A 25,015-nucleotide genomic window follows, 5' to 3' on the forward strand; every position below is an offset into this window, starting at 1 on the left:
CCTAGAAAATCTAAAATACGTACCTAGTTATAAATTACAGTCAAACGTATTGGGTCAGTGACACAATTTTTGTTGTTTTGGCTCTGTACTCCAGCACATTGGATTTGAAACTAAACAATGAATATGAGAGAAGTACAGACTGTCAGCTTTAATTTGAGGGTATTTCCATCTATGTGGGCTGATCCGTGTAGGAATTACAGCCGCTTTTATGCATAGTTTCCCTATTAGAGGGGAGCAAAAGTAATCAGACAAATGAACATAATCTGAAATGTAGTAGTCATATTTAGTACTTTGATAGTCTGACTCACAGGATATAGAATGTGAGTATAAGCCTGCCATTGGCCGACTCCTCCCCGACTCCTCCCCTTCCGCTATCTGCGTGTTACTGTTTTTGCAAGGGCACTGTCGCTACATCCAGGGCTTAGCGCTGCCCAAGACAATTTTGATTAGTTTAAAGAAATACAAACAAGCCAGAGCGTTTTTTTCCCCCTATACCGGAATGATAATGGGTTGAGCGAGACCTTTCTCCAGCGCTGGCACAGCACTGAAACAGAGTGTGGAGATAGGTCTGGCTATGCGAGACTAGTACTTTGATAACTGCCTGAAGTCCAGGAACCATAGATATCACCAGATTCTGAGTATCTTCTCTGGTGATGCTCTGCCAGGCCTATACTGCAGCCATCTTCAGCTCCTGCTGGTTTCTGCGGTGCTTTGTCTTCAGTCTTGTCTTCAGCTAATGAAATAAATGTTCAGTTGAATTCAGGATGGGTGATTGATTTGTCACACTTTTCCACTTTTGGGCCCATGTTGCTGAATGTTTGGGGTCATTGTCCTGCTGCAAGGTAAAGCGCCATCCAATGAATTTTGAGGTGTTTGGTTGGATCTATACACTTTTCTATTTCCATCACTTTGGTACAGGTTAATGCTCATTTCATCTGTCCATCTGTCTAAGATTTTGTTCCAGAACCCAGATTTTTAAAAAACGTAAACAGCAAACTCTAATCTAGTTGTGCTGTTCTTGAGGCTTACTGGTGGTTCGCATCTTGCGATGAACCCACTGATGTTGTCCTGGTGTGGTCTTCTCTTTATGGTAGTCTTTGACACATCCATGCCTACGTCCTGGAGAGTGTTCTGGATCTGTTTGACAGTTGAAAAAGGTTTTTTCTTCACAATTGAAAGTACTGTGTGGTGATCTACTGCTGTGGTCGACAAGGTTGTTTGCTATTGCTAAGCTCACCAGGGCATTCTTGCTTCCTAACAGAGTATTAGACAGGTAAGTTTGTCACTCCTAATGTTTTGACTTTGACTCAGATTGATTTAATCAGATTTTTTAGCCTTGTGAAGAAAGTGAACACATATTTTGTAAACCGAGTTACTGTGTAAAATTATTCAAACTGAGAGGTGGACTGCCATGGGTCTGCTTAGAAATATAAAACAGGATTTTCCTCAGTCCATTCTCATTTATTAATGCCTGCATCATCAATGTACCATTGCAGGAATGCCATGTGTTGAATAACAGCTTTCATGTTTCATCCTTAAATGCAGCCCTTTATAATCCTAGAAAGAGATTCTTCTCCAGTGTCAAATTAGAATATACATTCCTGCAATAAATGCAATAAATGCAGTGCTATATCTATCTATCTATCTATCTATCTATCTATCTATCTATCTATCTATCTATCTATCTATCTATCTATCTATCTATCTATCTATCTATCTATCTATCTGTCTATATGTCTATATGTCTGTCTGTCTGTCTAGTTAGCTATCTTTTGTTCTTGATTGAAATTCTGGTCACTGCGGTTCTTACTAATTCGCCTATCAAAAGGTAGTAAAGCCAGTTAGCACCTTGATGATACAGCTACAAATCCATGACTATCCTAAATTGAAGCAGAGAGAGACACACGCAGAGAAAAAGACTGGTAAGGTTTTGTTTTTTTCACACATCACAAGTTTGCATTCTGCTTAGAGTCGTGGCAGACTTCTTAATATTGTTCTTTGGAAAGTTTGCTCAAACGGTTTGATCTGATCCGTCGCCACCCGCGGGCTTATGTGTCAGGATGTTTAAAAGCAGGCCGCTGCGCTCTCTGTTTCTGTTTGACAGACTGTGAAAAGTCTGAGTACAGATGAGGTGGGTAAAACCTGGCAAAATATATTTTTGAGAGTATATAGCCCACATAATGTGTGAACGCCATTAATCTTCATAACCCCGTAGCTGACAAGCACCACTTATGACAGCAGGATAAGTGAGATAAGCAGCCTGTTATAATGTGGCCTTTTCAAAGACGGTGATCTTGCCAATTATATTCAATTGGTTAACCAGATGTGTCTTTTTTTCCAGGTGATCCTCATACTGACGAAGCTTTACGACTTTAACCTGGGTAGTGTCACTGAAAGCTCTTTGTGGAGGTAAGATTGCATTTTTAAGCATTTATTTCAGTATTTTTATTCATTTTGAGTGGTATAATCACTTGGGATATGAGCAGCATACAGAAATACTCTGCCGACGAAAGAATGACCTTTAGTGCAATGGAAAGCTACATTTTTATCTTTTTTATTTTTCTCCCTATTTATAATGTCACATGCAGAAGCACTGAAATATGCACAGCCAGTCGCTGATTCTCCTCACTCAGAAATTAACTCCACTAATGGACATGCAAATTCAAGGAATACCCTCCTTCCATTGGCCACAGTATCACTGCATACATTTTATATTAGCATAATCATAATTTTAATCTGATGAAATAAAGAGACCGACAAGAATCAAAGTGCTGATAATTAATGGTACTAATCCGTCATTCAGCCTTCTTATCACGAGACTACGAGAATGAAACGCCATTTTGAACTATAATTGACTGGTTTATGTTTTTCCCTAGCCAGGGAAATGAGATTTTAGGGTGTATCAGCCTTCCCGGCGAGATCGAGACTTGAGCTCCTGCGAACGTCAGCACGGCGAGACTGCAGCAGGTCTTCGCACCTTTCCGTCGTTACTCTGATGAATTCGGGCAGAACGCGGCGTCTCGGCGGGGGTGCGGGTTCCCGCGGTAACCCTGAGCGGAATCCCGCCGCTTCATCCTTGGGCAGGGAAGTCGTCTCATCTGCTTCGCGGAAAGTTCGGCAGAACAAATCAGCCGCGCCGCGTGCCTGTACGCGCGGCATGATGCCCTAAATGAAGGCTTCGCGGGCGCAAATAAAATTTTGCATGCGGATGATGACGGATCCTGGGGAGCCGCAGCTGGCTTTTGATGTTACTGAGCAATAAGCTGACCAATCAAGGCCGTACAGTACGTGCCAGGTGGCACGAAGAAGACAGGTGACAGGTGACAAACTGACCAATCAAAGAAGCTGATGAAAAGCTGCACATTTTTTAACCTCATATTTGTACTTTTTACATTGACTCCAAATGTGGAAGGGGCATATTTTCTAAGGGATCCTGTTGCGCAACATCAATGTAACATCCAACATCCGGGAACGGTATTGGATATGACGTGGAACTTGTTTAAATGGGAATGTATAACTTTACAATTGTATGGCTGTTCAGCGGCATTACTATGCTTGGCACCAATGACGTGGTTGTCTCACGCTGGAAAAGGAATGTATTAATCATAGCAGGCCTTCTGAGCTGAAGCATGGTGAGGTGGAACTGCCAGGTCTATGGCTATTTCAGACACTGATCATGACACTGATGGCTGCTCAGCGGGCTGTCCTACAACAAACATGTGTATGCATCAACCATTTAGAATGTCTGGACAGAAGCCTATTCTGATATTTCCTATGCTATGCCTATAGAATTATATTATTATATATTATATAAATTCAAATGATAAAATATACAGGTCGTTTCAATTTCACCATGAGCAGAGCACAACCTTTGTTCATCCTCTGACTTAGTGCTCCCTGTAGAAGTGCTTATTTTTTTATTTTATTTTTTTCATTGTCAAAGTGAAAGGAACTGCATGCCTTCAGAGTCACCACCAAGCTTAAAAAGGGGTATCTGATATCTGCAGGGTCTTTGCAAATGTATGTTAACAACAGGTTAACCAAATGCGTATAGTGTGTGTTTGGGTGAGCCATATGACACCAAGCTCTGACATCACTTCCTGGTGGCCCATTAGAAGAAGGAGATGCAGATTCTGGACACAGCTGGCATGGAATGCCCTCTGCAATTATAGAGGGAAATCTGTGAACCTTTAATCAAATGTGAATCTTCTAAAAATGTTATCTAACGTGAATCTTCCATAGAAGTTGTGAGTGTAGTCGTAACAATTACGTTGCTCACATTGTCCCATAGAGCTAGTGCTGTCCAAATAAAGGCAGACCACAAAGGTCCAGGTCCACGAAGATAACATGGTGGCCCAACAGCCAACAGCTCTACTTTACTCACTATGCAAGCAGGAGTGTTAGGTATAGATTTACATCAACTTTATCTTCATAAAGCATTCACAATACAACAATACAATCAGGAGGATTACAAACAAATTATATTTCAATTATGTAGACGCTAATGAATGTTTACCATTGTAGGCATGTCGTGGTGAATAATTACAAATGCATTTCCTAACACTTTAATTACAAATACACACAATGATATGTGTATATTATCTGATCTACAGAGCACAAGGCTGTGATGTTTCACTTAAAACATACAGGATCCTACCTTAAACACCCTAGACAGCATCCAGAGAAGGGTAATGCGAGTCTGATCTGACTGTCTGACTGCTCCCCACCACGGAGGTGTTCCCTGATAGGCCTGTGGTGCAGCTGCAGCTCCGTGAGTAAGCCCAGCACCGGTAACGGCGTTTTAGTGCAGGAACAGGCCTTTGATCAGGAAACTGTGGAGCCTGAGAGGGGCAGGGTAGGAAGTGAGGCATGATGGGAGATTCAGAGTGGAAGAGGCTCTGGATACTTGCAGGTGATGAATAATGTGACATCAGGAAAGGGAGAGAGAGAAAGAAAGAGAGAGGGGAGAGAGAGGGGGGAGAGAGGGGGAGGAGAAGAGAGAAAGACAGAGAAGGAGAGATACAGAGAGAGAGAGAGACATAAGGGAGAAAGTGAGTGTGAGTGAGAGAAAGAGACAGAGAGAGCATTACATTTTCCTAAAAATAGTAATAAATAATAATAAAAACTTCTTGCCAATTACAGAAGTGTAGAAGCTCAAAAGGAAGAAAAAATATGAGCTTGAGCATAAGCAGCTCTAAAATAAGGAGTCTTCTGTCTGTTCCCTCAGCTTTCCCTCCCAATAAGCCACTTTATGGCGAGCCATCTGTAACTCACAATGGAGCCATGCACAGACTGCCTATCATGCACAGACTGACTACCATGCACAGACTGCCTATCACGCACAGACTGCCTATCATGCACAGACTGCCTACCATGCACAGACTGCCTATCATGCACAGACTGACTACCATGCACAGACTGCCTGAGCTGATCTGAGGAAACCTTCACAGAAGTCTGAGAGCTTCCTCAAGTGACACAACCGTCCTCCTGAATCTGTCGTGTCCTTTCCAGGGAAGTGTGCAGCCATCTGATGGCATTCTCTGGCTCCCCCTGTGTCTCTCACACGCTTGATATATCGCTGGCACTGTTACACATCCCCAGTGCTGTCACACAGCTCACAGGTTCTCACTCCAGCTCCTCCGAATTCGATAACCCTCAGTGACGTCAGGATGGAAGCCAGAGTCTGTTTAACACAGCTTTCCTTCCATCCATCCATTATCTACACCCGCTTATCCTGGGCAGGGTCGCAGTGGGTGCTGGAGCCTATCCCAGCGTGCATTGGGCTTGTCATTTATTTGTAGGCTTTTTAATATCAGTTTGACATACAGTATATGATTGTGATTGTTTTAAGGATTTTCAAGGCGAGATTTTTGTCATTTTTTCCAGATAGGGAAAATTTATTTTGAGCACCTACCGTAATGCTCTTCTTGTTGGATTTAGGTATTGATCCATGAGCTGATGTGATTAGCATTCAATGATAATACCACCATACCATACCACCTGCCAACTGGCTGAAGCTAAGCAAGTGTGGGCTTGGTTAGTACTTGGATGGGAGACCACCAGGGAATACTGAGTTGCTGCTGGAAGTGGTGTTGATGGGCCAACAGGGGGAAATCTTCCCTCTGGTCAAATAAACCCCAATGCCCCAGTCCAGTGATGGGGACACTGTACTGTAGGAGATGCCGTCTTTAGGATGAGACGTTAAACCGAGGTCCTGACTCACTGTGGTCATTAAAGATCCCATGACACTATTCGCAAAGAGTAGAGGGTTCCCCGGTGTCCTGGGTAAAATCCCAGATCTGGCTCTCGCAAAAACTTGCCATCTAATCATCCTCTGATTTAATTGGCTAAAAAATGTTCTCTCCCTCCAGTGGAGCTGCTCAGTGGCCAACAATAGAGGATTGTGGTTGTACTGGGCAGCTCCCAGGTGTGAATGTGTATAAGTGTGAAGCAGGGCGATCTGTGGTCAGCAAACCTACCCTGGGTAAATAAAAGGTAAATAAAAATTTTGTATATGTGACCAGCATCTGCTGCCAGGACGCACTGGGTATAGCATAGCGAAAGCATCGTCAGTAAGTAATGTTCCTATGGTACTTTCATCATGTTTGAAATGACATTTTACACGGTGATTAATGCAAGCCGAATGTCAGACGTGTCGGCTCCTTTGAGACTTTTTTACCACTAGAAGAGAAAAAAAAAAACATTAATTACACATGCGTATCAGCATGCTCCACCTAAATTACGCTCCGTTGCCTTTGACAAGTTGATGAGATTTTTACGCGGTTCTCAGACAGCGCATGCTTGTAAAAAGACGGCTTTTGAATCATAATGGTTTTCGGATTCCCGCACCGCATGCGCTGTTAAACTCATGATCTCACGATTTTAAACTGTGGCAGAAACTAAATTACAGAGAGCTTCAGGATATGAGGGGAAAAAAGCCCCAGAGGATGTTATTAAAAGGTAGGAATTACAATAGTATGAAAAGGAAGGCAGTAAATTACCTCCTTAATAACAAAATGAATGATTTATGAATGTGGCCCGAGGCTTGCAGACGTAATGTTCACGAGAGAAAAACTGCTGCAGCAAAGGTTCCCAGTAATCATGCCTGGTGTATCGAAGTGCATCTGTATTCACAAAGGTGAAAGCTTTCATCTGTTCACTCGGTAGATGCCTTTTTCTGGGCGACCGGCTGGGTATTAATGAACTGAAGTGGAAAAGACCACAATACAAATTCCAAAATACAAGCAAAACATATCAAGCCATCAATAGTCACAATTCTGAAATCAAAACAAAACAAAACAAAACTTGCAATAATAATTCTACACTGTGTATTAACACCTTCTGTCATTGGAGAGTTGAGTAAGAGCAATTATAATTGACAATTGATATCCAGGTGTGCCTTCTGACTGTAAATCAGAGATGGATAACAGTGTAATTTAGAATGTCACCCACGTACCAGTGCAATCTGCCTGTTTACTGCCTTTTTTGTTGAAGATTGCTGTTGTTAAAGGTAATACACACCCTCAAAAACTAGTTTGGTATTTGTGCAGTGTGATTTTATGGATTGGTGATGGATTCTGTGGTTTTAGCTGGTTAATCTAATTCCAGCTACTCTGTTTTATTTGCTGTATGACTAAGGCTTATTTTATCGGGAACAATAATGGGTAATATAGCTTGAACAGCAATGAACAAGCTGAAAGTCCTTTTCTTACAACCTTCCCACAAGCTAAAACCCCAGAATCCATCACCTTGTGCTTAAAAAGAAACCTTAGCAGGCATTCCTGAAATGGTTCAATATGGTATGTCATATCAGTGGGTCTAATTCTCACCGGAAATTGACAGATTAAATCAAGTCTGTTCCTTAAAGAAATGAATTTCTTATTGTATCCCATTACAAGGTAGCTCTATTAAACCTTAAAGGAATCAGTATGCACAGGGTTTTAGGTATTTTGTTGTTTTTGATTCAATCCCATGCAAAGAAGCTTGTATGACAATGTTTCAAAAACCTTCCATGTTAACAGCTACCAACATATCCTCCTGACATCCCATTGAAAAAAGATTTTTTTTTAAATGTAATATAGGTGTCTTGGATGACCAAAATATGTTGCAGAGAAAATATTTTAAAACGTAGTATTTTTTATTTTTTTTTAATGTGTAGGTTTCAGAATAATAGAAGCACGAATCTGCAAGAGCTGCGACCACACGCGCATGCATCCACACACACACCCTCACACAAACACCCTCACACACACACACGTGATCTGTTCCTTGGCTCATGACCAACCTTTCCACAAAATCTTGTGCAAATCTGTGAATCCATTCGGGAGTTATGCGCCTTTTTGTGATAGGCCACGCCCATCGCCACGCCCCCTCTTTGTAAATTGGCCTTGAAAGTTACTCAGCTCTACCTTCGGTCATGACCAACCTCCATGCCAAATTTAAGCCTGCTGGGGCGAAAACTGTGGCCGCTACGGGGTTGGACACTTTTTGTGGACCAACCGACCGACCGACCGACCGACCGACCGACCGACCGACCGACCGACCGACCGACCGACCGACCGACCGACCGACCGACCGACCGACCGACCGACCGACCGACAGAGTTATAGAGCTGCGGTCGCAGCTAATAATATATGGTTCTTCAGATTAAGACCAGAGACTGATGTCCCCCACAGGGACAAAAATTGAATTGCCAGATCTTATATATTTCAGTTATTTATTAGAGTGATATGGAAAGTAATGACACTTTAATTGACATTTTTCAAACAGTTCTGTAGGTCCTCTCCTATGGCATATCCCTAGCTTATAGTAGCACTGTAAAAAATAAATTGATAAATAAAAATATTCAGTTTTAACCATGCAATAAACAGTGCTTTAAATGTCATGGTAGCAAATATCATTTTGCCTGCTGTGATGCTGTTGCCACAGAAATATAATTTATTCTCATCTTTAAAACAGGGTTTCATTTATGTTTCATTTGCATTTTTTGCCCTTTTTTAATCGCAGAAAGTTGAAGTGATATTTTTTATTTATGCCATGCTGATCTTTTTTAATAGTGACGTCTTCTTATCAACCGCGTGGAGTTTCTTTGTCCTGTACATGTTTGTGTGCATTCCTAATTTAAAGCGTCTTTTTAACTTAAATACTTCAAATACACCAAATACCTAATAAAAGCAGTGAAAACATATTATATTTATAGACTTTAGTTTAACCAGGAAATCCTCTTAGAGCTAATTTATGGTGGGGCACTGGGGGCCGAACGGCTGGGAGGTCATACAGGATGTTCAGGCAGAAGCTGAAGGGCCAGGTTAAGCCCCACACTCCCTCAGTGAGAGCCACTGGATGTGTAATGGCTGCCCCACACTCCCTCAGTGAGAGCCACTGGATGTGTAATGGCTGCCCCACGCCCCCTCAGTGAGAGCCACTGGATGTGTAATGGCTGCCCCACACTCCCTCACTGAGAGCCACTGGATGTGTAATGGCTGCCGTGGGTCGCTATTGGGTGTGTTAATGAGACGCTGATACTGCAGTGCAGTCTTCTCATTGCTCATTGGTCTAAGGGGAGGATCTCCCACTGCTGACCCAACAACAGCTTTCAGCACTGGCCTGATTTTTCTCCCATTCATTATACTGACCAAGACTTGCCCCACCTATCTTCAGGCATGGGGAAGGAGAGGACTACGGGGTGGAATGGTGACTGGATCTGTCTGAGTTCTAGCGTGGAATCTCTGAATCCATTTTGTGCACTATTCCTGGAGACGACCAGTAGAGGGTGCAATTTAAGCTTAATGGGTGTAAATGAGTACCCGTATACATGATTAATGGAGTTAACCAGGAATGCTATACGAAGTTTCATACAAATCCTAAAGGAATCCATGTAAAGCATTTTTCAGTCATAGAGACGACACTAAAGTTTTGCTGGTCTGAACTGCCCTTAAGCAAAGTTCTTGTGTGCATAGATGTAAATGTGTTACTGTAGATTAGATGAGGTTTCACTGAAAATGATAACTAGCTGAGCAGAATATAGCTGAAAGAATAAATGCATATGTTTATGTCTCTGCTACTGTCAGTGCCTGAGATTTACTGAAGCCATGCGTTCATGGTTAATGTCATTCCATAGGGCTTTGCTATGAAATGTGGATAAGACTAATAAAATCACACTGCGCCAGGGGCCTCATCAGTAGTCAATTCATGGCATTTGAGGAAACAGTTTAAACAACAGGGTGAGTCATTTCACTTCACCTTTCAACAGAGGAAGAAATCTCATTAGTTTGAGAAAAGAGGGAACCACCCAGTTCCGCGAAGAGAAAGCCTCACAGCACTCGCCATGAATGGAAATGTCTCTCGCTACGTCCCTTTTCTTTTTAAAAAAAAAAACAAAAAAAAAACAAAAGAAAACAGGAGGAAGAAGAGAGGGTGAAAAAGTTCAGCGGTTTTACACGAGCTGAATTAACTGAAAACGTGATCGTTGAGCATGTCCATTCCTCGCGGCTGATAAACGGTACGGATAAGTTCAAAGAAATGGCATCGTGTTGCGTCGTGCCAACCCTGCAGACTGGACATCTGCTCCCTGTAGACTCCTGACTGTTAGACATTTCATAGGAATAAAGACCATCTGTGTTGCAGCCTTTTTGGGGGCGATGCTCTTGAGACAGGCATTGCTGCAGAGACGATAACATGGCTCTTTTGGAGCTGTAAACGGAGTAAGATGCTATACCCAGACGAGGTTATACCCACTGCAGAGGATATTAGGGGACTTCAACGAAAACCACTCATCCCTCCTGCAACTGTAAGTCAATGTCAAGAGGATCTTCTTGTGAGCCGGTCGTTTCTTCCCTCGAATACAAGTTGAAAACGGGCCTCTCTCAGTCTCTTTTCTTTCGTGCTTCAGTGTTTTTGACCACATTGTATGTGTGACCACATGAGAGCCACCAGAACAGAAGCCTCTCTAAAACTTAAGAGAAATTAGTCACAGTTGGCCAAGACACACAGAAACATGAATACAAAGTAATGCTCATGAATGGACTGTGCATGTTAATGTGAGTACTTTGTTTGTCATCAGTAAAAGTCCACGGTATGAAATAACAAGGGGCAAACCAGGGCAAGTGGGGAATATCTGTCTGATTAGAGAGTCAATATTGTGGTCCACCATGTTGAAACAGGAGTGGTTATAACGGTACACAAAAATCCCAGTTTGCTATGTACCTCCATTTTGACTTCTCGGTTCAGTACATTTTCGGTACAGCAGAAAAAATTGTGAAGTATAAAATTGTTTTTCATTCATTTTGAAAATGTAAACAGTGGCCAATTTGCCATAATTTCTTTCTGAACATAATAAGGCACATTTTAACACCGAATGATCGGGGGAAACTCACAGTTTTGAATTTTAGTTTCGCACAAAAAGAAAGAAAAGGACTAATTGTTCTCACTACTGTAAGCACATTTCTACACACACATTTGTGTTCAAGTTCTCCTGCATGTGAGCAGCTTCCCTCCACTGATGACTAATCAGGACCCTGGAATATGCACTGCAGCTCTGAAGAGAGGGGGAAGTGGAGGAGAGGAGATTGTTGAGACTCCATTAAGGCAAATAAGAAGAGAGAGAGAGAGAGAGAGAGAGAGAAATAAAATCTCTCTGCACAAATACCAAACTACTTTGTGAGGGTGTGTATTACCTTTAACAACAGCAATCTTCAACAAAGAAGGTAGTAAACAGGCAGATTGCCCTGGTGCACAGGTGACAACATCCATCAGAAAGAGTCAATCAGTCGATTTTAGCTTTAATGGCATTCTGAACACCAAGGTGTCCCAGGGTGCAGAACAGCTTAAAAACAATTTACAAAACACAAACTCACGACACAAATCAGTCCGGGTGTGTAAAGATTACATAAAAGCTCGCAAAGAAAAACCTCTTGAATGGGTTTTAGAACTGTCCTATAAGGCCATTGTTTCGGCGTTTCGATCTTAGGCAGAATAAAGTTCCACAACTGGGGTACAGCAAGGGAAGGCCCCCAGTGCAGCTGAACTGAGTGCGTGGGTACCCCGGTAATCCCTCAAAGAGATCAGCGTGGCGCATACGGTGGTCATGACCCTACAAAGCAGGAGGGCCCTGTCCGCTTTGAGCCCTCACAGGCAGTAATGATCGCCACGCAGACCTCACGTGTTCACACCTGCGGTATTTTAGAAAATTGCAGCATTATAGTTTACGGTCTAGTAATCCTCTAATAACATTTGAAAGGAGTCGACCAGCCTCTCTACACCATTACCTTCCAGCTTCCATATGTTCTGAGTTTTGCAAATAAATTTGGCATTGCGCAAATGATAAAAGGCTTAATTATCATTCTGGATTTGAGGACCAAATGAAAAATCGGAAAAAACAAACAAACAAACAAAAAAAACACCCAAATACTTGACCTATGGGGAAAATGATATTGGACTACCTTCAAAAATACATTTTGGCACGTCAGGTTTCGATTAATGGCTTTTTGATCCAGTCAGGGGCGTCTCCATGGGTTTAGCTTGAGCCAAATTAATGCCACCCGTGTTTAATTTCAGTAAGGCACTTACTGAAAGCAGACGCTGCCAAGCCCATTTTGGCCAAAAATGAAGAATAAATCTGTGCGAGTTTAGCAGCAGACCCAATAATGATACTTCACATGGATACAAAGAACATCATTCATATCAAGACGTAATCCTGGGGAAGACTATGTTGAGGATTTTGGTGGTGACTTAGCATTGGCTAAGGAATTGATGTTAAATGTTGTGAAATGCAAGCTACTTTCGTAACCATGGTCAAAACCTGCAGATATCCAACATGCCCAGAACCTGCAGATATCAAACATGCTCAGAACCTGCAGATATCCAACATGCACAGAACCTGCAGATATCCAACATGCTCAGAACCTGCAGATATCCAACATGCTCAGAACCTGCAGATATCAAACATGCACAGAACCTGACGATATCCAACATGCACAGAACCTGCAGATATCAAACATGCCCATACATCATTTTATTTTGTCATAACATTACCAAACAAACTTTCAGCATTTTTGCAGAGAATCACAATTTGTCTATAAATGTTTTGCTGTCTGTGTCAAAATAGAGGTCCTTTTATTATGTAAATATCCTTTAAACCTTAAATGCTAATTAAAGGTTTGTTAATATTTGTTGTCTTTGCACAAAAACCTTCTGTGATATTCAGTTAAAAGATATTAAGTTAAAAGGGTGTTCTTTGAACTATTACATTAATTTAACAAAATTGAATGCCGTCTTATCATTTAGATTCTTTAATGTAATGTGTGGCATGCTGTAATGTCCTCTCGCTTTTCAATTAAAGGAGGATTAATTGCTAATGAATAAATTATTAAATTAAAATCAGATTGAGATGAAAGGTAAGTTTTAAGATAAGATTTATGTCTCATTTTATTAAAATTTCATGAAGCTTTATGTGTGCTTCATAATGTTTCGGACAAATACTTCTTTCTTTTTGATTTGGCTCTGTGCTCTACAATGTTAGATTTTAAATCAAACAATCCACATGTGGTCAAAGGGCATATTTATACACTTTGGTTTGGTCATGTAGAAATTACAGCACTACAAAAATACCCTTTATTAAAAAGCTGATAACGTGCACTTTAACCACATGTGAATGAATTGTCTACTAATCTAAAAATGTGGAGTACAGAGCAAAATAAAAAAAATATGACTTTGTCCCTTGTGTACGTATAAAATATCAATATTTTTATTATTTCGATTGAAACCGTATTCAACAGTTCAATATTCAAATACGCCTAGGTTCACATCCTGTTGTTTTCATTTGCATGAGAGGCTTTAGTCATCACAAACACAAAATTAGAATAAATCTCTTTGAAACAATATCCTGTTGAGCTAAAAAAAAAAATATATATATTAAAAAAGATAAGTTTAGAGGTAAGATTTCTGGCTCATTTTATTTCAAGCTTATGAAGTGTGTGTGTGTGTGTGTGTGTGTGTGTATACTGTGTGCTCCATAATGTTTCAGACAAATACATTTTTTCTTGATTTGGCCACAAAAAACAGCCCCAGACAATTATTCCTCCTCCACCAAAATGTACAATTGGCACTATGTATTTGGGTAGGTAGTGTTCTCCTGGCACTCGCTGAACCCAAAATTGTCCATCAGACTGCCAGATAGTGAAGCATCATGACTCATCACTCCAGAGAATGCGTTTCCACTGCCCCAGTGTCCAATGGTGGTGTGCTTTACACCACTCCAGCCAACACTTGGCATTGTGCATGGTGATCTTAGGCTTGGGCGCGGCTGCTTAGCCATGGAAACCCATTTCATGAAGCTCCTGACAGTCCTTGTGTCGAGGTTGTTTCCAGAGGCAGTCTGAAACTCGGTAATGAGTGTTGCAGCCGAGGACAGAGGATATTTACAGCTGTTTCAGCACTTGGCGGTCCCATTTTGTGAGCTTGTGTGGCCAATTGCTTCGCAAATGTGCTGTTGTTGGTCCTAGATGTTTCCACTTCACAATAACAGCACTTACAACAGTTAACCAGGGAAGCTCTAGCAGGACAGAAATTTGACTTTTAACTGAACAGAAATTTGAACTGAGTTGTTGGAAAGGGGGCTTCTAATGAGTGTGCCATGGTGAAAGTCTGAGCTCTTCAGTACAGCCCATTCTACTGCCAATATTCGTCAATGGAGATTGCATGGCTGTATGCTTGATTTTATGCACCTGTGAGCAATGGGTGTGGCTGAAGTAACTAAACACACTAATTAGAAGGGGTGTCCACATACTTTTCTATGTGTGTAATATATGTTATGCATGTGTTATGTATGTATGTATGTATGTATGGGATTCCCAAGTTCGTCTAAAAAATAAGTCTCTATGTCTGTATGTGTCCTCACAGGTCCACAGACTATGGCACCACCTACGAGAAACTCAACGAGAAACTAGGAAGGACAGTGATGAGTTACCTGTATGTCTGTCCAACAAACAAGAAAAAGGTACGACTTCATTCCGACAGAGAGCTTTCCTCCAACAGTGCAAAAGTTTTGTGTGCATCTTTTCAAAAGTGCAGATCTCACTGGATCTCCCATTGCTCCAGATTTGGAGAGAAAGGATTATTCAGTGTGTGGTCATAGTAATCGAGGTGGCACATTAAAATTAGTTAAATAACATTTACCTCTTGAAAATTGTTGAAAAACATCAACTGCACTTTCTGAAGACTGCCATGATAAGAACAGCAGCAGCATATATTGTAAGTCTAAATTAATTTAATTAACTACAAAAAATTTGATTACATTTTATCAGGACTCCCCACCCCTTCACAAAGTGTGATTTATTTATTTATTTATTTATTTATATAAATTTATTTATATAAATTTATGTATATCAATTTAGGCATATTTGCCAAAATGTGCTTTATTCATTATACTATGGTCGACTCTTCATGAATAGACAAAATACTACTGATTTCACACAATGACTCTTTCTGTAGCTTGTATGGATCCAAAACAGCACATAGTCTGGTTAGGCAAAATATACATTACCTGGCCCGGACTGATTCAACATCTATCCTTTAGTTTGATTACCAATTAAATGCAGCTTTTTAAATCATTTTTTTTGTTTATTTTAAACTTTGAAAAGTTTGACAAGTGCAATAATCACAAAATCTCGCCAAATTAAGCTTGTAAGGAAAGTTTACTGCCTTTGTTTACTTGTAAGCTAAAGTTAAGGAAAAATATTAATTGACTTCAGATCTTAGTCACAACTTTTCTGTACACATGTGAAATGTGAAATGAATACTCTTCTACAGGAAAATTACTTATGCCAGATATGCATCAGATAAATTCAGAAGTACGAGCCAATTAAAAAAGTCCCCATTTACAAAGCTCAGTGTAGAAAAAAAAAAACATTGAATACCCCCACTGCAAAATGCAGTGTCTCCCATGTGCCTACCAGCCCCATTTAGCATGAGCCGCTTCCCAAGAGAAAGCTACATTATTTTTACAGGGAAATACACACTGGCACATGATATTTAGATGATGCATTACACATCTTACAGAGCGTGTCCTGGCTGTGGCTTAGTAATTTGGATGACACACGTGCAGGCAGGATGATGACAGAGTCATCAAGAAAGCAAGGTGAACGTAATTTCCCTTTAATAAACGCGCTCGCTGAATACAACATTAGGGGCGATGATTAGGTCATTAAACGGCAGCTAAATTAAATCTGACAGGACCCCAGATGGGGGGGGGAAAGGGTGTTCTGCCATCCCACCATTGTGACAGTAATGAATTGTGAAAAACCAGGTCTTGGTCAAGAGAAAAAAAACCTGGCTCTGAAGCCACAGCCTGTTTATTGGCTGTTAATGAAAAACAATTAGTCTCAATCAATACGGAGCTGGAGCTGTAGTTAAAGCCTTAATGCCACAGCCAAAGTGTTTGCGGTTGTTCCCCTGTCCATACGCTACACAATGGCAGTTTTTTTTTTGTTTCTAGCTGAACTATTTTCTTTTTTTTAATGCTCTAAAGACTGGGAAGGCCAAGCGAGGCCAACTGTCACTTAATACATATATATTTTTACTCTTAAAAAAACCCCAACAACTGTAAAGAATTTTTACAGCTGAGGTCGATGGGCCAATAGGGTAGCTCACCCAATTAAACTCTGTACGTGTGATATCAGTGTCCTCCCTCGAAGGGCACAGGGTGACAGTGATAGCACTAAAGGCTTTGTGGGTGATGATGGGACTGAAAATGGGTTCTCCACGCTCTCCTCCTCCCTCTCTTTTTATCGCTCTCTTTGTCAGATTATGGTGCTCAGTGACCCCGAGGTCGACAGCAGCGTCCTGATCAGCTCAGATGAGGGAGCCAGCTATCAGAAATTCCGCATGAACTTCTACGTCCTGAGTCTGCTCTTTCATCCAGCGCAAGAAGACTGGATTCTGGCTTATAGCACCGATCACAAGGTGAGGAACTCCTTTTTCTGGACCCGATTCGGCATGACCAGTTTGAGCTTTAGGGCTTTGAAAAAAATACAACAATGTTAAAGTCATTTCTAAAACCGGTCCAGCCATGCAGAGACGTAAAGGCAGAATGGGCCTGCTGGGGTACACTGGTATTATTTCAGCTGTGTGTGTTTTCCAATGGCCTGGCCTTTTTGCTTCAGATACGGAATAATGGGATGAGGTCATCTCCTAATGCCAATTTCTTCAAAGTATTTGATAAAGTTCACTGAAGCCATATATTATATTATATTATATTATATTATATTATATTATATTATATTATATTATATTATATTATATTATATTATATTCATGCTGGGTACACATATAATGTAGCCTACATATGAGAACGACAATAATAGATATGCAAATTGCTCGGAAAGCTGTATGAATCTGTGAAAATATATCTGTATTTTTCTTCAGCACTCTTGCTCTCCTGGTCCACATACTGAGGGGATTCTGGGGGAGTAGTGACTCAACTGAATATCACTTGAAATTATCACATCAGAAAGCAGTCGTTCACTAATTTGTGATTAAAAAGAAGAGATGGGAAAAAGACCAAAACCTTACTTCAGAGCCAGGCTGAGTTCATTGTTTCATGATTGCATTTTTGTTTTTAATCAATTCTCTGTGTGGTTCATCTCTGGAGAAAAGCTAAAAATACTTTATGAAATGCAAGCACTTTAGATCCATCCATGGGTAATGAAGTCCAAAGAGGCTCTACTCATCAGGGGCTCGTATTAAAACACTGAGGACCTTATGGTGCCACAGTGAACTTCAAACACAAGGCAGCGTTGTCCAAATGGATATTGAATTGCCGCGCCTGGTTTGTCTTCTGTGAACATAGTATGCAGTCAGATGAATGGAGATGCTAATGTCAAGTGTGTTTATCTGCTCACCTAAAATAACCTGTGGTGGGGAAATTATGTCCGCCATCTTACGCATAAAACAGCCCTTCTTTTTGGTGTCTTTTAGTAGCACTCATTCTGCAGTGTTTGTTAGCAGATGTCTGGGTTTTGGAGAAACGTCAGAGAAGCTATTGTAATGTGATTACATTTCAGATGAAAAACCTAGATACAGTTTTTCTTTGAAGTGCAATTATAAACACGATCTGCACAATCATCAAACTTGATACACAAAGTTTCCACCAATCATTTCTGGAGGTAGCTGCATTTTTACAGTACAGTGAGCTAAGGACAGATTAAAGGAAATTAGATTTCTGCGAGCTCATTGGTGTCTGTTTAACAAAACAAGAAGTACCCAAAGAATCTGCTGCTATGTCTTTTGCATGGTAAGTGGAAGCATACTTATGCAGTTGGGAACAGCTGGGTTTTCATGATACCTATAAAGAATTGAGTTGTTTTGTGGTGGGGATGACTAAGAGGGTGCAACACTATGAAAACGATAAAGCCACTCACAAAACGATATTCAACACAGCTCAACAGACATCCCCTGTCATCGACAGAGCACTGAAAACAATGAGCACTGAACACACTGAGCACTGAACACACAGAGCGCTGAACACACTGAGCACTGAACACACTGAGAGCACCGAACACACTGAGCACTGAACACACAGAGCGCTGAACACACTGAGCGCTGAACACACTGAACACATTGAGCACTGAACACAGAGAGCACTGAACACACAGAGAACTGAACACATAGAGCGCTGAACACACAGAGAACTGAACACACAGAGCAATGAACACACAGAGCGCTGAACACACAGAGCACTGAACACAGAGTAGCTGAACACATTGAGCACTGAACACAGAGAGCACTGAACACACAGAGCGCTGAACACACTGAACACTGAACACACAGAGCACTGAACACAGAGTAGCTGAACACTAAGCACTGAACACATTGAGCACTGAACACTCAGAGAACTGAACACGCAGAGCACTGAACACACAGGGCACTGAACACGCAGAGCACACAAAGCGCTGAACACACAGAGCACTCATGCAGAGCATCAGGGAGTCCCTGCGCTCCAGGGTGTTGGGAATTACTCCAGAGCCCATCTCCGCTCCAGCATTTCATCCTCTCGCCGTGTTTTTAAAAGCTTGTTACAGATCGTAAAAGCTGATGTATGTTCTTTCCGCGACAGATAAGGGGCCGTTGACCTGTGAGTTCAGGAAGACTCGTTCTGTTTTATGGTGCTTGTTTTTCATCCTCCAGCGTTGTGTAGTATTTTATACTGTCTGCTGTAACCTCCTGGCCTGGGCTTCTGTGAGAAAGATGTTTTAACCTCATTGGAACTAAATAAAGGATGAATTTAGAAAAAAAATAAAAGGCGTAGAAGGTTGCCCTCCCCACTCCGATTCAGAAAACACGAGCGCGCTGCAGTGGCCAAGAGCAGAACTGTACCAGACTTGTCTATCACCGATCAGGGTGGGGTTTAAAGGGTGGGGGCTTAAATGAGAACTGTACCAGACTTGTCTATCACCTATCAGGGTGGGGGCTGAAGGGTGGGGGCTTAAATGAGAACTGTACCAGGCCTGTCTATCACTGATTAGGATGGGGCTTAAAGGGTGGGGGCTAAAATGAGAACCGTACCAGACCTATCTATCACCGATCAGGGTGGGGGCTAACGGGTGGGGGCTTAAATGAGAACCGTACCAGACCTGTCTATCACCGATCAGGGTGGGGGCTAAAGGGTGGGGGCTTAAATGAGAACTGTACCAGACCTGTCTATCACCGATCAGGGTGGGGGCTAAAATAAAGGTGTTCTGTCCTGATCTCAGTGCTACGACTCCTCAGTTCAGGGCCCGACAGGAACATTTTTAAGCGACACAAGAATTATTTTACAGAAGCAAAGTGAAATATCGTATCTGTAAAAGTCCCACGCCGTACCAAACCGGAGCTTTAGCAGCCGAGAGCCAGATGGAGCCGGAGCGGTCATCCTTCTCCCTGGCACAGGCTCTGCGTGAGGGACCATTCGCTGATCTAGAGGGCTGCGCTCCGGCAAATCAAACGGAATTTTTCAAACACATCCTTCCAGAGAAATGTGTGTGCTCAGAGGGGTGGGAACGAGACGTTTTACAGCCCCTGCATAATCTTAAAAATTCATTCTTCGGGAATCCCTCAGACAAATATATTTAGGATATGAAAGGGGTAAGCACACGCGCACACACACACACACACACACACACACATGCACATGCACACGCACACACACACACACACACATGCACACGCACACACACACACACACACACACAGACACACGCACACACATACAGGTACTGTATATTTTCAGGCTTTCCACCCGCAACACCAGTAGAATCACACAGTGATTCCTTTGAAACCTCCCTGCACTGAAGTCTACAGCCTCATTTGCTCACCCGCCTATTGGCTATGGGCGATAATCACAAGCAGATAATCGACCTGCTCAAACCCACTGTTTCCTGGATGCTTACCGTTATTCAAAGGGCACTGCTTGGCTGATATAGCCGTTATCTGTACTATAAAGGAAGCCACCATGAACTCATTTCTAAAAAAATCTTTTTTTTTCTCAAGCAGAATCATTTGGATAATGCATCAGGTCTTCTCAGGCACAGGACATATAATACGTCCGTTAGCAATTAAATGTTAAAATTTAAAATGTTAGGCTGTTCAGATGAGCTGGCAGTCCATCATGTCTCCCCCAGTTGGTTTGATTTAATAGATCTGCATAAATAACTTAAATTCACCCACTGACACCAAATGCTCTGTGCTGAACTCTCCAGAACCCCTCCAGATACTCGTGTGTGGGCTGAATAGCTTCTGGAAGCCATTTGATGCATTTCATGAGGGTTATTTATTAATTTGTGAAGCATATGTATGCATTCAATATTTATTTTAATTTAAAACATTTGAAAAGAAATGTACTGTATGAACTAAGGTTATTTACTGCTGTAAATAGGGTAACATCTCTCTTGACTCAGCACAAAAGCATCTGGTATAATGATGCATATTGCATTAAGTACTCAATAGATAGACACTTCAAAGAAAGTGCCATCAGATATTCCCTTCAGAATTTTCGCAGTAAACAAAATTAATAAATAAATATAGTATCTATTTATTGCTTAATTCTGGTCTATGTTATCTGAGATGCACTCTTCTGAATGAATGGAATGTATAGCAGACGCAACCAAACCAGCTGAAATACTTAATTTTGCAGTGAAAACATCCATTTCCCAGCAGGAGCAGCACACTGTTGCTATGTTTACTTCAGAACCTGCTGTTAATTAATTCAACGCGGCTAAAAATGACCTCCTTTGCTTTTTACTTAGTAAGATGGAGCCATTTTAGGACATGGTGGTACACAAGGTCTTAACAGTCATGTTTTGCTAAAATAACTAGTTCACTCTACCAATGCATTATTGCATTTACTACATATTCATATTGGGCATCTCTTGTGCTATATCATTTTCTACTGGAATTTTAATTATTTTCTCATTGCACATTGTGCTGTAAAATTGCACCATCTCCACCTTACTCACTTCAGTCTCTAGCCTTACAATCATCTATTCATTATTTTGACTATAAGTTTGACATATACTTTACGTATCTTAATATTTATAAAGATGGAAACCCTTTCTCTCTTATTTTGCAAGTTAGATAGAATTTGCAAAAGCAATTCCTATTTTAATTCATTCTTGCATGCATTCATACTTTACTTTATTGCATCAACATGCTCAACATTTCCCCTTTAAAGAGTTAGTTGATGAAGAACAATGGTGTGTTGTCATCAAGTTTGCCACAAACTGTATTGCCTTTTTGAGTGAGGATAGACGCTTTGCTTCACTGAAAGAGAATGGCAAATACGTAAAACATGACCTGTGAATCCTCCATCTGTTTGCAATTCCTTTGAGGAAATACGTTTGAGATTACTTGATACAGATATACTCCACCAACTGACAGTACACGACCTGATGAAGGCACTAAATTCAGCTCTTGGGATGGGTTCACTACAAATTGCTAACATTCCTGGCATCCAGACTGTGCACATGAGCTTTTACACGGTTCTTCCTGGTAAGGCTTGTCAGTGCCAAACTACAGCTTTGCAGCTCAATGAACTCAGTTCCACATTTATTGGGATGGCAGGTATGCCATCCCGCCAAATTATGGCTCGGTGGGGCGGCATGCCCCATACCTATACAGCACCGAGAGTTCAGCACTTTTCATGTTTCCTACAGAAATAACCACAATCATTACAGACTCTCAGCCTTTGAAAACATTCATTACTGTACCTTCTGACCCCATTTCAACTGACAGAATTCACAAACAACTTCACACACCCACACAATAAAGCCCCAGACTTAGGGGATTTTGCGTTTATTCCTTCTTCTTCTTCTTTTTCCTGACTGATTACATCATCATAAATGCTCCAGGCCCACAAAGAATATGTCTCCCCATTGGACATTTACGTGCATCAGCCAATAAAAACATTGGATGCACACACAAAATGAACATACAAGTGCACGCATTTAAAATAACAAAACTTTGCTGCCCTAACATCAGCTTATCTTGCAGCTCACTGAGTAGCGTGTTTCCCTTTGGAACTTTTTGGATGAGTGACAGACCTGGTTTCCAATCCCCCTTTGACTGTAGTAAGCCTTGCTGGCTAACTAAAAATAAAACATTTAAACTATTTCTTTTCCATCTGTAAAATCTTTGCAGGAAACTCATTGATATTCCTGAAATCCAAATAAAATACACAATACGCAAGTTCTGCTTTTGGTATTTTTTTCACCGAATTTAACATTAGCTACCTTGCTAACGACAGGACAGACTGAGCGTATAATGTTAGTACAGATGCCTCTGAAATTGAGCAGCAACATCTGCATTGTGATTCGGTCTAGTTAGTAACGTTACCGGTCGTATAGAAACTGCTGCAAGATAATGACTTCTTCACGCCAGGTAACCTATATCGACTTTCTAAGTCAAAACAGTTCGCATTTGCTGCGCATGTACTGATAACTACTTTTTAATTAGGCTATGGATCTAGTGGCTATTACATTGGAAAGAGGAAAGAATGTTGTTGATGCATTCCCAGGATCAAGGCACTTCTCGTATTGCACTGCATGATGGGATTTGAAGTTAAATCATAAACTACGTCACTGTGGGCCAAATCATATGTTCTTAGATTATATTTAAGAGGGAACACAAAGAGCTCTATGCGGGCTGCAGGCCTTGAGTTTGACACATAACAGAAATGTTTCCCCCGCCACTGACTTTGTTTTTGGGGGAAAGTTTGTTGTGGTCATGTCATTCCACTTCCATATATGCTACTAAAGATGTGGTGACATGTGATCGTTGGAAACACCTGAAATATGAGATTACCTCAAGTTTTACCTGTTTTCCTCCTGTCTATCAGATTGCTAGATGAATGGACAGTAGTTTAATGTGTGCAGCACAAATATAGCGCCATCTCATGGCTGTGGTAAAAATTCATGGCTGAGTAAACTGAAGATGCACTTTGTGAGTACCTATATTATGATTATTAACATACGTATGTGCGTAATGTACATACGTGTGTATGTATGTATGTGTGTGCTGCTTTGCTTGGTGATTTCTACCTGAAGGATTTACACCTGTCAAAGCTACACCACAAAATGCATGTTTTCCTCCTCCTTACAGTTGTACAGCTCAGTGGATTTTGGAAGAAAATGGCAACTTGTTCATGAACACGTAACTCCAAACAGATTTTACTGGTAAGTCATGCCAGAGGCACTCTTTAGATCTAGTCATTTACTCAGCATGGGTTTGTGGATCTCAGGCCCAGACAATTTTGTATTTAGTGCCTTCCTGAAAAATGTCTACTGTGGCCCCCGCTCACAAGTACATTAGGAGGGTGCATTTAAAAAATTAAAAAATAAATAAAACCCAAACAAGCTGTATATGAACACTAATATCCGGTGTGAATGCTGGTCCCACTTATCGCACAAGTATTTTAAATGACCAGATTCACCTGCAGCCAATCACTCTGTGTGAAATGTGTGCATTTCATTAGCCTGCTTGCTATCTCACCAGCAGATTTAAATTAAGACATGGAGACGGTTACAGCTGCCGGGCTGGAGGGTGAGCTGATAAGACAGCAGAATGAACCGGTGCTCCTTCCCCGCTTCTTGGGGTTTGGAAAAGAGAACAATGAAACCAAATGTAACTAAAAGCACAGCAACACCGAACTCGCTAAAGAGAGACACCACAGAGACTGTGCGGACAATCTTATAGCCGTAGCTGTCCTGCTGGGCTCACATTTAGTAGATCAGGGCTGTCCAATCCTGTTCCTGGAGATCTACCATCTTGTAGGTTTTCATTCCAACCCTAACAAAGCACCTCATTCAACAGCTAGAGATCTTGTTGAGCTGCTAAGTAGTAGAGTCAGGTGCGCCAAATTAGGGTTGAAATGAAACCCTACAGGAAGGTAGATCTCCAGGAACAGGGTTGGGCAGCCCTGTAGTAGACCGTTCCTGTATAGCACAGCTGGTGCCCTGTTTGGCCTGGTGTGTTTATGGATGGCAGCAGGCCACACCTGGGGCGTTTGCTAATGAGCCACAGCTGTGCATGCATCGAGGCCAGGCTGTGGAGCTCCCCACTTGTTTTGCATGGAGAGCAGTACTTTCAGCTCCTCCCCTCCACCCTTCAGCTTCACCCCCCCCACCCTGTAGCTCCCCCCCTTTGCCCTGCAGCTCCATCTCTCCACTCTGTGGCTCCGCCTATTCACCCTTCAGGTCCACCCCTCTACCCTGTAGCTCCACCCCCCCCGAAGCTCCTCCCCTCCAGCTTCACTCTACACATCAGAAAAATTGTTGTTTGATCACAAATGCCATCCCGTTTTATGCTCTCCTACTGCAGCTAAAAAAAAGGCATAACCATGCACAAACTTCCATGATTAGCAAAATGCCTATTGGCATTTAAGTGCAATAATTGGTGATCAATAGCATTGATTGCAATTATCAAGGCATGGACATTACATACTGAAACACAGGCAATACTCAAATTCAGGGCCTTGACGCTATGATGT

General features: G+C 41.5%; 1 protein-coding gene across 2 annotated transcripts in view; it reads left to right on the forward strand.

Moving 5' to 3' along the window:
• The window catches only part of LOC118217637 (VPS10 domain-containing receptor SorCS3-like), a 133,930-nt gene that overhangs the window by 61,175 nt on the left and 47,740 nt on the right, over window positions 1–25,015 (forward strand). For both annotated transcript variants that reach the window (XM_035399560.1, XM_035399561.1), the window contains exons 2-5: window positions 2,342–2,409; window positions 14,899–14,995; window positions 16,801–16,959; window positions 23,629–23,702. In XM_035399560.1, coding sequence (XP_035255451.1) covers window positions 2,342–2,409; window positions 14,899–14,995; window positions 16,801–16,959; window positions 23,629–23,702 — 398 coding nt within the window. The remainder of the gene's footprint in view (window positions 1–2,341; window positions 2,410–14,898; window positions 14,996–16,800; window positions 16,960–23,628; window positions 23,703–25,015) is intronic.

Source organism: Anguilla anguilla, chromosome 18 (genome assembly GCF_013347855.1).
Source record: "Anguilla anguilla isolate fAngAng1 chromosome 18, fAngAng1.pri, whole genome shotgun sequence".
NCBI classification, from domain to species: Eukaryota; Metazoa; Chordata; class Actinopteri; order Anguilliformes; family Anguillidae; genus Anguilla; species Anguilla anguilla.